Raw genomic sequence first — 17,350 nt, forward strand, 5'->3', positions numbered from 1 at the left:
ATGCTCATCATTATTCAGCGTAATGCAAAGTCAAATGAGGGTGTGTGTGTTTCTTTTTTTTAACTTTTCAGACTGACACATATGATAAAAAGTGAATGGTACCAAATGTTGACAAAGAAAAAAATGTGGGGAAACAGGCACAGTGATAACATTCTTGGTGGGAGATAAAGGTTGCTTCAGACTTTCTAGGGAGCAGATTAATGGTTATTTATGAAAACTTAAAATGTGATTGCTCTTGGGTCCAGTAGCCCCACAGTGAAGAATTATCCCTGGGGAAATACAATGTTGTAGAATTGTTTATAATGCCAGCGAATAGGAAACGATGTAAATGTTTATCTATTTGGTGTGCATTAAATTTTTTTTGTAAGAATACTTACCAAACTGTTCACATTGCTAGGGGAGGAGGACCGGGAGGGGTAGTTTCTACTTTATGTATTTTGTAGTGTTTGGAACTTTTAAGCATCAGGGTGTAACAACACTTTTGTATTTAAAAACAAGCAAACACGCACAACACAAAAAGGCAAAGGAAAGACTGGAGGTCCTGGGTTGCTGGACGAATAGGATAAGGAAAAAGCTGGAGCCAGGAGAATCAGAGAGTCCTTTGCCTTGTTCAAGTGTGGGAAATGTTGATGGTCTGCGCGGGAACTGTGGCAGTCAGAAAGAGGAAGACGGCAGATTTGAGAGACATTTTAGAAGCAGGATCTATAAACTTTTTCTACTATGTGGTTATGAAGCTTGAGGAAAGAGCATAGTCAAAGATGCTCTGAAGTTTGTAAATTGTATTATGGGTAAATGATTACAACATTATCAAAAATAGGAAAAACAGGAAAAGGAACATTCCCTGAATAGAAGAAAATGAGTGTCTTAAAGATCCTCACTAATTATTTCAGTGATAAGTTTGTTTGGTTCAGTTAGCTTATCTCTCATTTGTGCTTTCTTGTTAAGGCTTATCTTCTGTAGTCTTTAGTTCTGTTACTTTTTGTTAGGAATTGTTACTAATATTGTAAAATATATAAATAACAGTTTCTAAGCGTAATTTTTAAACTCTGTTCTTGTTTTATATTTTCAGAGTGCTCATTTGGCCATGATAGATACCCTAATGATGGCTTATACCGTAGAAATGGTCAGCATAGAGAAAGTAATTGCCTGTGCTCAACAGTACTCAGCTTTTTTTCAAGCCACTGATTTGCCCTATGATATTGAGGATGCTGTCATGTACTGGATAAACAAGGTAGGAATATGCTCACTTGAGTAAAAATGAGTCTCCTAACCAGAAAAAGTACAATCTTTAATCATATATTGCCACTCTGCTGTAGATTGCAGGTTTTGTCTGCTCCAAGTTCTTATTCTCAAATATATTTTTTAATGTTTATTCATTTTTGAGAGAGAGAATGTGAGCGGGGGAGGGATGGGAAGGGGGGACAGAGGGTCTGAAGTGGGCTCTGCACTGACAGCTCCAAGCGTGATATGCGGCTCGAACTCATGAACCATGAGATCATGACCTGAGCCGAAGTTGGATGCTCAATTGACTGAGCCACCGAGACACCCCTCTTATGTTGAAATCAACCCCTGATGTGATGGTGTTAGGAAGTGGGGTTCTGGGAGGTGATTAGGTCATAGCCCTCATTAATGGGATTAACGCCCACATGAAAGAGGCCCCAGCAAGCTCCCTTGCTCCTTCTGCCATGTGAGGTCACAGCAAGAAGATGGCCAGGAAGCAGGCCCTCCCCAAACACCAGACCTGCTCGTCCCTTGATCTTGGAATTGCCTGCATCTAGAACTATGAGAAATACATTTCTGTTTATAAGCCACCTATTCTGTGATTATTGCTGTTACAGCCGTCTGAACAGACTAAGGCACACTCCATTGTTGTTTTTGTTTTAAATAAAAATGAAAGCTAAAGTTGTTTAAGTTACTTAAAATTTCCCATTACCTTTTGATTAAAAAAATCTGTTAAAATGATGAAAATAGATTTCTGTATATTCTACAATATCTGTAATTACATTTAATAATGATTTAGTTCATATCAGATTATTAGAAAATTTCCAGCACTCAGAGTAGGGTGTTCTATACACTGTGGGTGTTCAGTGAGTATTTTTTGAATCTAATAATGAAGTAATTCCTATTTCCTATTCTCTGATTCTTAGGTTTGCTTGACTGAGTTGCATAAGACTGTATTGATTGTAGATTTCTCTTGGAAATTTTTATGGAACTGTGATTAGTTATTTATGCTCTGAAGATGCTTAAATTGTCAGTTTATTACTCCCTTTGCCAAATTGAGTAGTTAATTCCTCCTGATTTGTATTTGTTTATAACTATCACTCCGGAAAAAAATGAAACCTTACCCATGAGCAAGACCTGAGCAGATCTAAAAGAAATTGTACCTTCAGGTATCCTTCCTTGAATGCTTGCATAATGAGAAGCTAAATGTAAAAAACTTCATTTATCATCGTTATCAGTATCAAGGTAGAAAGCCCATTTAATACTCTGCTCCTGGAGTTCCTTGATTTCTTCCTCCTTAGCTCTGGACAATCATCAGGATGTAACCTTCACATCTTATTGCAAACATCTCATTCTTTTTTTTTTTTTTTTTTTTAAATTATTATTATTTTTTTTAATTTTAGAGAGAGTGTGAGCAGGGGAGGGGGGCAGAGAGAGAGAATCTTAAGCAGGCTCTGCACTGAGCATGGAGGGGCTTGATCTAATGGCCGTGAGATCAAGACCTGAGCTGAAATTAAGAGTTGAACACTCAACTGACTGAGCCACCCAGGCACCCCACAAACATCTCATTCTTAAATAATTCCTTCACTTAGTCAAATACGCCTACTGTTAACAGTGTTCAGCTTCATCATGAGTTCCAAACCATTGCGGCTGTTAATTCTTACAGTCTCAGTTAAGATTTCTTTTTTGAACTAGGTTCTTTCAAGTACTGTCAGTTACTTTGCCTCCTTTTCTCTCCCTGTGATTTATGTGACACAACCCTGGTTGAGCTCAGTTACCTGCTTTCTCTCTAGGGTGCAGCTATGGATATAAAGGAGAAATTTACACAAGGAAGCTAGTTTCGCTTTAAATTTATAAGCACAGACTTCAAATAAACACTCAGTGCTTACTGCCAGGCCAACAAGTGTGTCCCTAAGAAGTTCACTTTCCCACACTTGAAAATTATTTCATCCTTTCTTCTCTAATCCTCAGACCTTCCATAGCCCATCCCTTGTTAACGGTCAGCTGAGGACCTTGCCTCATCCTTTTTTTGAGACCAGAGATGGGAAGTCATCAGGTGGGAATTTTCTTTTTGCTACCAAATCTGTAAACCTTTCCACATCAGTATTCATTGTCTTTCTTTCTTTCCTGCCTTTTTTTTTTTAAATTTTTTTTTTAATTTTTTTTTCAGCGTTTATTTATTTTTGGGACAGAGAGAGACAGAGCATGAACGGGGGAGGGGCAGAGAGAGAGGGAGACACAGAATCGGAAACAGGCTCCAGGCTCTGAGCCATCAGCCCAGAGCCTGACGCGGGGCTCGAACTCACGGACCGCGAGATCGTGACCTGGCTGAAGTCGGATGCTTAACCGACTGCGCCACCCAGGCGCCCCTCTTTCCTGCTTTTAAAGTGGAGAAAGTGACCCCTCCCCCTTCCTGTCGAAGACCAGTTTCTCATTACTTATTACTCTAGAACTCTGCTTTCTTCCCTTGTCTTTGTCATTGGTCCTCCGTTCAGTTCTTGTCGTGCTTCCATGTGCGTTACAGTCCCCAGGGAACTTGTTAAAATGCAGGGTCTGACTTTATGGGGTTGGGGTTGGGGTTGGGGTGGAGAGTCTGCATTTCTAAGAAGCTCCAGTGATGCTAATGCTACTGGTCTGTGGACCACACTGTGATTCCCTCACTCTCCTGCATCATCCAGTTCTCCCTCCCTATTGGACCATTCTTACAAGAATACAGACTTACACTAGTGTTTCCCATTCTGATAAAACTTCCCCAACCCAATTCCTCCATACACAGAACTTCTCCAAAGAGTTATTTTCTCATTCACTGGCCTTCTCTGCATTCTCTCCCATCCCCACCCCTATACTGAGTTGGTTTGGGAGTTGGCTTTCATCTTGACAAATCGAGTGAATACTTCTCTGTACTCCTCTTGAATTCAGCCTTTACTTCTAAATCATGTGTGACCCTTCTAAAGTTTTGGTGGAGAACCCAAGGTGTTTACCTTGGTGTGGGACTCGAGTGCCACACCAGCTGCCCCGTAGCAGGCAGCTTCTTCAGCCTCTCAGCAGTTGTTCCCCCCCTTCCTCCCCCCTCCCCCACCCCCCCCTTGACTCTTTTGAGTCTTTCCTACACGTGCATAGTTCAGGGCTCAGCCAAGGATTTGAGGGCAGTTTAGATGTGCAACTGGGGTGTCCCTCCACCGTGATTCCTTCTTTTCCAGGATCTTCCTCAATATCCAGCCATTCTGACAGTCTCCGATTTCTCCCTCAGTTCTTCAATCCAACACAACTAGTTTTCTGCTTGGTTCTATCCACTGTGCATTGTGTGAATTGAGGAGAAAGCCCTTGAAAAACATAGATTTCACTCAGCATATTGCCTCCTTTCAAAGGTCACATCCTTTCCCATTTCTGTCTGCTTTTGATTGCTCTCCAATACCTTCAGCAGTTGCTTTTTTTGTACTTTGTCCAGTTTATAACTGCTGTTCTGGGGAGCTTAGTGTGATACATGCTATTCCACTGTTATCAGAACAAAATCTCAGAATATCTTTTTAACAGTGTAACTTGAATCATGTCATTCCTTTATTAAAACTTTTAGGGGCTTCATTTTACACTTAAAATGCAGAATGCACCATGGCCTACATCCTGTGCATTTCTCCATTCTCAGCTTGGGGCCACTGTTCTCCTCTCACACTTCACTCACTTCATTCTAGCTGTCTGCCTCCCCACAGGGCCTTTGATCATGATGTGTCCCGTTCCTGGGCAGCTCATCTCCCGGTTTTTGCACGGCTTCCATTCCATTGTTTCTTTCTTTGTTGATAAATATTTTTTTTATTTATTTTGAGAGACAGAGAGTGCACGGGAGGGGTAGAGAGAGAAGGAGAGAGAATTCCAAGCAGGCTCCACACTGTCAGCACAGAGCCCAGTGTGGGGCTCAAACTACAAACTGTAAGATCATGACCTGAGCCAAAATCAGGAGTCAGACACTTAACTGACTGAGCCACCCAGCTGCCCCATCTCAGTGTATTTATGTTTTTAGTGTTTATTTATTTTGAGAGAGAGAGAGAGTAAGCAGGGGAGGGGCAGAGAGAGAGGGAGAGAGAGGATCCCAAGCACGCTGCATGCTCTCCATGCAGAGCCCGATGTGGGGCTTGGTCTCTCAAACCTTGAGATCATAACCTGAGCCAAAATCAGCAGTCAGACACTTAACTAACTGAGCCACCCAGGCACCCCCCGTCATTTCTCACTTTAGACAGCACTTTTTCCTCACAACCTTGTCTGAAGTGGGCATCTGTCAAGTCTTATTTTCTGCTGCAACACGTCTTCTTTGCATCATAGCACTTCCGAGAGTTTGTAATTATTTTGCTTAATTGCTTAAACAAACTAGGATAATCTTGGGGCACCTGGGCGGCTCAGTTGGTTAAGTGTCCGACTTCAGCTCAGGTCATGATCTCACGTTCATAGGTTCAGGCCCCACTTTGGGCTCTGTGCTGACAGCTTGGAGCCTGGAGCTTACTTCAGATTCTGTGTCTCCCTCACTGTCTGCCCCTCCCCTGCTTGTGTGCGCACAATGTCTCTGTCTCTGTCTCTCTCTCTGTCTCTGTCTCTCTCTCTCTCTCTCCAGAATGAATAAATACACATTTAAAAAAGAGAACACTAAAAAGAAATCTAAGTAGAATAATCTTTGTGAGGATAGGTACAATGCCCATCTTTCTTTTTTTAGTCTTGGTGCCTAGACTAGTGCAGTGTTTGCAGAGAGATGATGTGTGATAAATAAAAGAGGTAGGTAAAGCTACAGAATTAAGCTAGGCCTTTTGGAACTTTGGGAATTTATAGAAGGATAAAGAAATCACTTAATTAAGAATGTTCAGCACCTTTATGCGGCCATATCCATCCTATTCAGTTTTTAGATAGAGGTTGAAAACATTTGATTCAACCTGAACCTCCTAGTGTACTTTTTCTTGCTCCAATCTACGAACACCAGCTTTGTTACTTATTTTCTCATCATGACTTCACTCTGGCCTCTCAGATTTAGTATGTCCTTGTTCCTTTTGGCTCTTATTTTGGGTTACCCTAACTCAGTTGCCATTTTTTCTGGATAATACACCCATAGGTATAAAAAACCTACCATAGAAAGGTGAGAATAACATGGCTAAAATAGCATGATTGGCAGAAAATGAATTTGAATTTAAAAATAAGCAAAATCACAGAAGACAAGATTGTACTAAATGACTGACTCATGCAGGGGTACCCACAAGTTATGAATACATGAACCTTAACATTATTTGGTTCTACCTCTCTTTCCGGTTTCATCTTGTAACCCCTCCTTTCCTCGCCATGTTTCAGCCATACTGTTTTTTCAGTTCCTCAAACATACCAGATTTTCCCCACCACAACGCCTTTGCTTATATTGTTTATTCTTTGTCTGGAATACTCTTTTTTCTATTTTTACCATGGCCAGCTTCTCATTTTTAGGTCTCAGCTTAAGTTACTTCTCATGGAGGCCTTCTCCAACACACCCAGCCTTCCTAAAATAGATCCTCCCTCTCACCCCCATTATTTTCTTCTTATCTCTCTATTTACAGCTCTCCTAATAAATTGACTTTTTGGCGGGGTGGAGTTGGGGGTCTCTTGCCCTTTTTTTTTTTTTTTGGTCCTATGAGGATAGGGACCATTCTGGATTTATATATATCACTGTATCCCTAGCCTCTTAATACAATGTCTGTTACATAACTAGCATTCAGTAAATAGCTGTTGAATGTGTGAATAAATGAATGAATAATGGTTTAAAGTATCAATATATGACCGATTTGCTTTTTGAACAGAATTTAGATAAAAACTTTTTAAAAAATCATGAAGACATTTCCAAACTGATAGATCAGTTGTGACTACATAGCAGTGAATTAGAAAGTATTTCTTTTTTAACCTAAAAAAAAAAAGACACACACACACCACCCCCCAAAAACAACAGAATAACTTATAAACTTTCCCAGGTTTTAGTTCCATCACCTCTTTCTGCCTAACTCTCCCCACCACACAATTGGTAAATTGATCAAAATATGTCAAGATGCATGTAAATTATAAAGCTGCTTTGTAGCACATAAATTACCAAGACAGAAAATGTTAGTGCTTTTGGCAACGTGTTGGATTAAGACTACAACCTCCTGCTTATAAACACCTAGACATATGTTTGATAAACTGTAATTAGAAAAGTTTATATTACAGAGGTGAGCTTTAAAGAAGGAAAAGGAAGTCCTCAGGTGCCAGGAAAAGTGGGGCCTGGAAGTTTTGGTGGCTCTCCCACTGGGCTGTCAAGCATATGCTAGAGTTTTAAAGTCATTTGGACGCAAGGAAAGGCCTTGGTTTTGCCTGCTGTGGGAAGTAGGAACTGCAACCGCTATTTAGACCCACAAAAGATGCACAGAAAGCTGGACCCTCCGTGAAAGGGAGCACATCAGCCATGCTTTTAACTGCCAGAAGATCCAAATACAAGTAGCTTAAAGGATTTATTATCTCACATAGCAACATATCTGAAGGTGGGACATATCCAGGGTTAGTTAGTTTAGGGACTCAACAGCAGCAACAAGAATATAGGGGCTTTCCTTCTTTTCTATTCTATTACTCTTTTTTTTAATCGTTTTTATTTTGTTTTTTTGAGAGACAGAGACAGAGTGCTAGTTGGGGAGGGGCAGAGAGAGAGGGGGACACAGAATCCGAAGCAGGCTCCAGGCTCTGAGCTGTCAGCACAGAGCCTGATGCGGGGCTCGAACCCACAGACTGCGAGATCATGACCTGAGCTGAAGTCAGATGCTTAACCGACTGAGCCACCCAGACGCCCCTCTATTCTGTTATTCTTAATTCTATACAGTGTTTCCATTTGTGGTTGTATAATGGCACCAGTGATTCCAGGGATCATACCCAGTCACAATAATGTCTAGCAAAGATGAGAGGGTCTTCTGGACTCTTTGGTTTACAAAGAAAACTTGCCCTCAGATTGTCCTCCCACCAGGAGGTCCTGTTGTCTAAGATAGATTCTTTTGCCTGTACCTAAGCCATCTTTTAGCAAGAAGAATGAGGCTATCATGATTTTCTTAGGCTGATTATGAGTTTCCCTCCAGGTCTGGGAAAGAGACCTCTTTAACTGAACATGCAGGAAGATGAGCACTCAGCTGATGATCAAGGAAAATGGGAAAAGGCAACAAATTAACAAAATACTAGTACTAGGCCAGTAATAATCTTTCTGGCACCTGTCAGAGAAGCAAATTTAAAAATACTCTGAAAGTTCACTTCCACACCCAAAGGCAGCGGGGGAGGGAGAGTCTTTGCTGCAAATTCAAAAGTACTGACAATCAAAAATTATGAAACACATGGAGAAGTGAGGGTTACATTGCAAGAACCTCAGAGAGTAAGGACAGTCTGAAAAAGACTATAAAAATAAATGTGTGGGTTTTTTTTTTTTTTTTACATTTTATTTATGTTTGAGAGAGAGAGCGAGCGAGCACAAGTGGGGGAGAGGCAGAGAAAGTGGGAGACACAGAATCCGAAGCAAGCTCCAGGCTCTGAGCTGTCAGCACAGAGCCCAATGCGGGGCTTGAACTCACAAACTGTGAGATCATGACCTGAGCCGAAGTTGGCCTCTTAACTGACTGAGCCACCCAGGGGCCCCAAAAATAAATGGTTAAATGACTGGAAATAAAACATGGAATAAAAACTATAGGAAAGAATAAGGCCCCATGGGGACATAATGGAAAAATAACCAAAATGACTTCAGAAATCAAAAATGTTGTTCATTAAAAATCAAAAGTTTAAAATAGAAGATTAGATGTAAAGAGGGAATTACTTGCCGAAAGGAAGTTACCCAGAATGAAGCCCAGAGAGATGAGATGGAATATATGAAATCAAGATTAATGGAATTCCTAATTGGAATTCCAAAAAGAGATTACCAGAGAGAAGCGGGGAAGAAAGAATATATTTGAAGAAATACAAAATTTTCTACAACCATTGAAAGATATAAACTTTCAAAATTAGGAATCACAATGAGTTCCAACCAGGATAAATTAATACAGATCCATACCGATACATATCATAAATCTGCAGAACTCCACAAAAATACAAGACAGAGTCTCTGAAAAGAATGGCAGTTAGACTGTAGTAGCCTTCTCAGTAGTAATATTTGCGCGCAGAAGACAATGTAGCAAAGTCTTCAAAGTGCTGAAGAAAAATAATAATGAACTTAGGGTTCTAGACCTTTTATTCAAGATTAAAGGTGATACTAAGATTTGTTCAAACAAAGAAAGGCAGTTCATTACTCACCTTTGCAGAACTACTAAAAGATTGTACTTCAGTAAGAAAGAAATTGAACCTAGAAAAAAGAGGTGGGATGTAGGAAGCGATGATAAAAAGCAGAATTGTTACACATTTGTGTAAATCTAAATAAGTATTATGAAAAATCATAATATCTCATTTTGAGGCCCATAAGAAGCAAACTATAATTCTGAATGAAAAAGCATGGAGATGAAAGGGTATGATTTGATTTAAAGGCTTTCTGAGGTTTTTGTATTGTTCACGAGGAAGGTAAAATACTGAATAACTTTAGACTTATATTAAGGCAAGGATACACATTACTATTTGTATTTTAAATTAAAAAAAAAAATGTTTAAAGTAATCTATACACCCATTGTGGGGGTGGATCTCACAACGCCCAGATCAAGAGTCACATGCTGTATAGATTGAGTCAGTCAGGCTTCCCGACAGAACAAACTGAGGGTTGCTGGAGGGGAGATGGGTGGGGGATGGGTTAAATGGGTGATGGGCATTAAAGAGGGCACTTTTTGGGATGAGCACTGGGTGTCATATGTAAGAGATGAATCACTGGGTTCTACCTCTGAAGCCACGACTACACTGTATATTAACTCACTTGAAATAAAATTAAAAATAAATAAATAAATAAATAAATAAATAAAATGAAAAAAAAAAGAAAAGCTAATGTATATTTTTAAATTAATAGATATTTTAAATCTAATATATCATTTTAACAAATTTATTTTTACCTAATTCATACTACTAAAGCCAGATATTGTTTTTTGTTCTCTAGTTCACTAGTCCTCAGCACTTGTTCAGATGGTGACCTCCCTCTGAGTCATGATGAGCTCTCTAATACATCACATCCCTTTAATTTTTTTCCTTGAGATGTACAAAAAAATATCATGATTCAACTTCAGTAGTAGAACTTTCTAACCAGCATTTGGGAACTAATTATTAATAATTATTAATAAGCTGATTATTATATTCATAAAGCTAATTATTATAATAAGCTAATTATTTTACTTAACTGTTTTGGGTACCCAAGTAGGTTAAGTAGCATGTCATGTCTTGTCATGTCTGCAACATGTCTTGTAGTTTTCTTTTATTCTATTATGAAAGTTAATGAATTATCAACATGTAAACTTTTCTTATAATCATGATTTTGGTATTTAGGATGACTTATACCATTACATCACCTTAAAGTATTTTATTAAGGTTTGTTAAAGCTCTTATAGAGATTTAACTATCTGGTATAACTTTGAGGATATATTGTTTATAAGAATCTATGGAACATGTGCTATGTATCATGTACTTTACTTGGTATATTTTATATATTATTTCTGCTGTCCTCTGTGTTTTCTCAGTTGCTTATTTATTTAATTACCTATTTATTCTAATTATTTCAGTATTATCAGTTTCTGTGGGTCACAGATCCAGGCCCTGCTTCCTTGCATTCTCTCTGAGTCCGGCCAGGTTGCAGTCAAGGCATTGGCCAGACCTGTAGTGTTATCTCAACGTATGACTACAGAATGATACACTTCCAAGTTCATGTGGTTGTTGGCAGTGTCCATTGCAGGCAGTTGGACCGAGGGCCCCAGTTTCTTACTGTCGCTAGGCTGAAGGCAAGGTTGGCAGGTGCTTGCCATGTGGGCCTCTCCACAGGGCAGCTAACAGTTTGGCAGTGTGCTTCATCGAAGCCAGCCAGAGTTGGCTAGCAAGATGGAAATTAGAATGTTATGTAACTTGATCTCTGAAGTGATATCCCATCACCTTAGTTGTGTCCTGTTGGTTAGAAATATAGGTCCAGCCCACACTCCAGGGGATCAGTGGGGACCATTTTAGAGCCATAATATCCCAACTGCTTTATGAAATAGCTTTTACTAAAAAGTATCTAAGGCTCAGAAGTATCAAGAAATTATTGAGGTCACAGCTTGTAAGTACAGGTTTTGAATCTAACCTAGGTCTTTTCTAATTCTGCTGTCTCTTCTATTTTGTTTAACCAAACCGATGATCTAAGTAAGAGAGCAACTAGGAAATCTTAGAATGCTGCAGATTCACGTACCAAAATAAATTTGTTGATTAAATTCCTTACAACCCCTTAGAAATATCATGAGTATAGAAGACTCTTAGTGACTATTGTTCATTAAATTTATCATAAATTCAAATTCTCTATTTGTTTTTAGCCAATGAACTGAATTTTAGGCAATAGAAGAGTTCAGAAAATTATTGATTTAGTTTAGAGTTATAGTGGTTGATAATGGCATAATGTTTTCCAGAGTGCCAGAATTAATAAATTTGAACTTTATTATTATTAGAGTGACCTTAAAATTATTAGCTCAAAATCCAGAATTGTTTAAACTATTCTTAAGAAATATTTTATGCAGTACATAGACTGTTTCTTAACCTTTTTGGATTATGGACTGTTTGAATAATCTTTGGGAGATAAATTAAACCTTCTCCCAGAAAAGTTCTCATACAGAAATTTTTTTCATCTCATTTAGCTGTGGCATTATGACCGCACTAAAACCCGCTCATGGTTCAAGGACATATCTATGAAATTACAGATTAAGAACTTGATTCAAAGGGTTTTATATATATATATATAATATATATATAATATATATATATACACACACACAATAAAATATTATTCAGTCACTAAAAAAAAGGAAATCTTGCCATTCGCAACAGCATGGATAGATCTAGAGAGTATAATGCTAAGTGAAATAAGTCGGAGAAAATACCATATGATTTCACTCACATGTGGAATTTAAGAAACAGTAAACAAAGGAAAAAAGGAGACAAACTAAAAAACAGACTCTTAACTATAGAAAACAAACAGATTATTATCAGGGGGTAGAGGAGAATGGGTGAAAGAAGTGAAGGGGATTAAGAATATACTTATCTTAGGGTGCCTGGGTGGCTCATTCAGTTAAATGACTCTTGATTTCGGCTCAGGTCATGATCTCACGGTTCTGAGCCTTGGCTCGGTGCTCACTGTGCAGACCCTGCTTGGGATTCTCCCTCCCTCCCCCGCCCCCCCCCAAAAAAAAAAGTTTGTCTTGATGAGCACAGAGTAATGTATAGAATTGGTGAATCACTGTATTGTACACCTGAAACTAGTATAACTATAATGCTGTATGTTAACTACACTGGAATTGAAAAGAAAAGAAAATAATGCTTTGTGCCATTTGAAAAAAAACCCTAAAGTGTTCTTTTTCTTTTATTTTCTTTTTTTCTTTCTTAGTGCAAGCGGGGGAGAGGGGCAGAGGGAGAAAGAGAGGGGGCGGGGGGAAAGAGAGGAACTTAAAGAGACTCCATGCTGTCCGTGCAGAGCCCGATACGGCACTTGATCCTGAGACCCTGGGATCATGACCTGAGCTGAAATCAAGAGTTGGACACTCAACTGACTGAGCCACCCAGGCGCCCCTCCTAAAGTGTTTTCTAATGATAAGAAAACATTAATTTTAGGGAAAGTAATTTTTTTTGCTAATCTCTTTTATAAGAGATTAGCAGAAAAAATTTATTAAAACAATAAAGTTTTATTGTTTCCTAAGCATTAAAGTTAGAAGTTGTTGAGTACCCTTTTTTCTCTAGCACTCTAAGCAACTCTTGACATATAGTAGGTAGTCAACAAATGCTTAATATATTAATGAATTAATTTCAGAATATCAAATGAAACACTTGTAAAATACTTTTTTCTGGTTGGGAAAATGAAACTTTCTCATTTGAATAGTACTGATATTTGACATCAGAGATCTGACCACAGGCCTTTCAAGGTGCATGTTATTTTATCATCATATTTGAATATAAATTCAAATTAGTGTTTTTATATTTTAAGGTAAATGAGCATTTGAAAGACATTATGGAACAAGAACAGAAATTGAAAGAACATCACACAGTTGAAGCTCCAGGAGGTCAAAAGGTATATATTTCAAAGAAAATAAGGTGTCTTTATGAGACTATGTTCACATGTATGTGTTGTTTGGGAAATACATATATTAATTAATAGATATGTTCATTAAATTGTTTTTTGGTGGTGTTGTGTGCCCTAGAAAGCAGGTCATAAATACCAAGTGAGTAGAAGTGCAAAATGAAGGTTAATCGGGTGGAGGTATTTAGGAAAAATTGTTAATGATTAGAACTCAATTTGTGGACTACTTGGCAGAAATAATGACTTTGCCTTTGGCAAAACGTATGAAACAGAAAACATTTTCAGTGTACCAGCCTTACAATGACTTCTCTTAAGACCAGCCTTTTAAATATATTCCAGTAATTGTAAGTTGTACATATGGTTATTCTGTGAAGAAAGAAGCAACATTAATATGGATTCATTCTTTAAAAATTCGTGTGGCTTTTAGAGTTTCCTTCTTTGAAAATTTGTGTTTTTGTTATAATGAGAGCTCTTTAATCATGTTGTGTAGCATTTGAATTGAGGTGTAAGAAATTATAATTATTCAGCAACCTTATTTTCCAATTTGGATTATTTAAAGTTTATTAATATACAGTTTTTCTATCCATTTTGGGCTAATGCTCCTGGTCACTGATACCTCTGTAAGAAGAGAAAGAGAAAAAAGGAAGGAAAGGGAAAGCTGTTTTGTGTATTATCAACTTCAACAGAAAACTTTGTGGGAGACCACCTAAAATTTTGTCAGAACTTGATGTTTCGGCATCACAGTGAATTCCCTCATTTAGCTTACTGACTAGCTCCTGAAAATACTATCCATACTTGATTCTTCATCCTAACTTTGTTGATGTCCTTTCCCCCTAAAGGTACATGAGAATGGAAATATTTTTTTTCATCACCCAGATCACATACTCCATTTCCCTGCCTTCTACCAGCTTCTGCCTCTCTCTTCCCTCCTGCTTCCTCACCCTCCCCCACCTCCCGCCATTGCCGTCCTTCCCTATTAGTTTCCCTCCTTTTCTCTTTCTCATCCCGTAGGAGTTGAAACCTCTGCCCCCAGTTTTGTGCCTGGAACTAATTGGGAGTAAGTTAGATGGCATCATCCTAAATTATAATACTAATGGCCTTTTTCCATGATTATTTAAATGATTAAATCCTATAGTATTGCATACACATCATGAACTAAATAGGGATTTTATATGCTGGCATAGGACCCAATAAACATTATTTCTGTTGGGGGAAAAATGCCATTTGTATTCCGAACAGAGTAAGTAAGCCTTACTTTTCTTAAAAGCTATATGGAATCTGGACACCACTTGTATTATACCTCTTTGACTTTTTTAAAACTATTTTTTAAGTTTATTTATTTATTTTGAGAGAGAGAGAGAGAGAGAGCATGAGTAGGGGAGGGGCAGAGAGATGGAGAGAGAGAGAGAGAGAGAGAGAGAGAGAGAATCCCAAGCAGGCTCTGCACTGTCAGCACAGAGCCTGACGAGGGGCTTGAACCCACAAACCATGAGATTGTGACCTGAGCCGAAACCAAGAGTTGGATGCTCAACCAACTGAACCACCCGGACGCGACTACCACTTTGGTGTTACAATAGCACTTCCCCATGCAATTTCACATATTAACCTCACAACCAATATTTGTTAAGTGAATGACTGAGTAAATGAAGGAATGAATGTGATTCATTTTTAAATATGTGGATTAATACATATTTTTATCTTAGCACAACACATGTTTTTATTTTCAAATGAATTTTCTTTTTTTTTCCCATTGATAGAATCTCTGTGAAATCTATGTGAAATTGACAATGTCAATTTTACATAGTCTTACTGCAAAGTAGGTATCATCATCATGAAGAATCACTCTGTGACAGCATAAACTAGGGAAAGCAGTCTCTATTACCTAACAGTGAGATTTTTGGCATTTGAACTAGTTGATTTGGCTGGAAATTTAATCATTTCATTCTTGATTTTTATTCCTACAAAAGCAACATTCTTGACCCTGTCCTGTTTTTAGGGATGAGAGAATGACTTGCTCTTCCTTATTGCTATACGATTGGTAGGAAGTTGCCATGCCTTCCACCTACTTAAGCTAGCTTGCCTAGTGACCCAGATGCTAGCCATGTTTTCTATGATTTATCCAGCTATAGACAGAGCCCATGGTGTCGGATGATATTTCTTACTTTTTGTCCTTGCCCACCTATTCCCAACTTAGATGTTCAATAAAATCTATTTTATGAAACTTTTTTTTTACAACCATCTTCCTATATGTTGAGGGATACTTGCACTGTATATTGTTAATGCTGGATGAAAAGTAGAATTCCAAAGCTATTTCTTTAGATTGTTAAATCTGCTAATGGTGTATTTCTGACTGTTGGATTGGTTGGTGTCCTTAAAAGGAAGGCATTTTAAGTAGTGCCATGTTTTAGGAAAATGTTTTGTTTAAAAAGTTTACTAATGTTATTTTCTCTTTTTTTTTTTCAAGTTGCTCTTTTGCTTCTAATATTCATTTTTATTCTAAAGAGGATGCCTAGTTAAATGTGAATTTCAGATAAACACCAAAAATTTTTGGTGTAGTTGCATGAACATCTCATATTTTTATTTGCTAAACCTGACAACCCTACGTAAAAGATCTCTAAAGTTTATAGTAATGACATTAAGCCCAACATTCATTCTCTTAAGGGGTTTGTACAGAGTGCTATGGCAAAATGAGTATAGACAAAGTAGAATAGTTCTGCCACTGATTAAATTCATGACTTTTGCCAAGGCACTTGACCTCTCTGGGCCTCATTTTCTTTATCTGCAAAAATTTTAAAGTTGAATTAAATGGCTTCTAAATTCTGTGACTAAAATGATTTTCAAATTTTTCCTTCTCAGTATATTAGTAAAAGTAAGGAATTCAAAGCAAAAGGTTAGTGAAAATATTAAGCAGTTGGTTATCATAAAGTTTCATATATGTATATGTTACTTGTAGTTTTATGATAACTGTGGAATACCTAAGAAGATTTTCTAGAAGATGTGGGACTTGAACATGGCCTTAGTAGGTTTTATGATATTTGCAAAGGAGGACACTAGGTCATAGGGAATAACATAAGTCACAAGTAAAATGTATATTTAGGAAATGGTAAGTAGACCATTTGGATATTCATGGGTTTATATTCCTAAATTTACAGTAGTAGCTCTATAGAGAGTAAAGTTTGTTTCTCACAGTATTAAAAGATACATGTCTACTCGGTGCAACATTCTTCACTTTTAAAACAGAAATACTGGTGAGATATTTTATAGAAGGGTGGGAATTGGATTAAGGAATTGCCTTTGGAGAAAAGAAATTAACTGAGTTCTAGTTGCTTTTCATTTAAAGGTATAGTCTCAAAATAGACCACACTTTCCCCAGTGAGACAGTAGGTGAATGCTTCTACATCTTTGCTTGATTACCTCAGCCTATGTGAATTTCCACTTTGACCCGAGTTCCTTAGCAATTAAAAACTATGACCAACTTTTAAAATTCTTTTTATTCAAACAGTACTTTAGATACTATTGGAAAGAAATTTTTTAAAATAACATCAACTTTTTAAAAGTTTTGTTAAATCCAGTTGTTTTTGTTGTTCGTTTTTTAAGTAAGCTCTAAAGCTCTATGTCCAATGTGGGGCTTGAACTCACAACCCCAAGATCAAGCAAGAGTCACATGCTTTACTGACTGAGCCAGCCAGGCACCCCAGAAGAAAGAGTCTAAAGTCAAATACATTTGGGAAATGCTGCCTTGTCTGTGCCCCTTTAAAAATGTTACAACCCATTTTAGTACATTGAAGGCCTACATAAGAAGCCTGTTTCTCAAATATGTTTAATCTTTGACCTCTTCTGTGAATGATTTCTACTAACATCCTGTGGAATTACTGTTATTTGCAGCATGCTTTGGGGAACATTGATTTGTAACCT

The 17,350-nt window shown here is 37.9% G+C and overlaps 1 protein-coding gene and 1 long non-coding RNA gene across 9 annotated transcripts in view; one reads left to right on the top strand and one right to left on the bottom strand.

The window, feature by feature from the left end:
* The window catches only part of CAMSAP2 (calmodulin regulated spectrin associated protein family member 2), a 113,566-nt gene that overhangs the window by 60,083 nt on the left and 36,133 nt on the right, over nucleotides 1-17,350 (top strand). For all 8 annotated transcript variants that reach the window (XM_040462160.1, XM_040462163.1, XM_040462162.1 and 5 more), the window contains 2 exons: nucleotides 1,070-1,231; nucleotides 13,343-13,426. In XM_040462160.1, coding sequence (XP_040318094.1) covers nucleotides 1,070-1,231; nucleotides 13,343-13,426 — 246 coding nt within the window. The remainder of the gene's footprint in view (nucleotides 1-1,069; nucleotides 1,232-13,342; nucleotides 13,427-17,350) is intronic.
* LOC121021618 (uncharacterized) lies at nucleotides 531-15,571 on the bottom strand. Its single transcript, XR_005786610.1, has 3 exons — nucleotides 15,447-15,571; nucleotides 1,837-1,842; nucleotides 531-541 (listed from the first exon to the last, which is right to left on the bottom strand). It is a non-coding gene; the product is annotated as an uncharacterized LOC121021618 (long non-coding RNA).

The sequence above is a fragment of the Herpailurus yagouaroundi genome, unplaced genomic scaffold (assembly GCF_014898765.1).
Source record: "Herpailurus yagouaroundi ecotype Mexico unplaced genomic scaffold, PumYag 308, whole genome shotgun sequence".
NCBI lineage: Eukaryota > Metazoa > Chordata > Mammalia > Carnivora > Felidae > Herpailurus > Herpailurus yagouaroundi.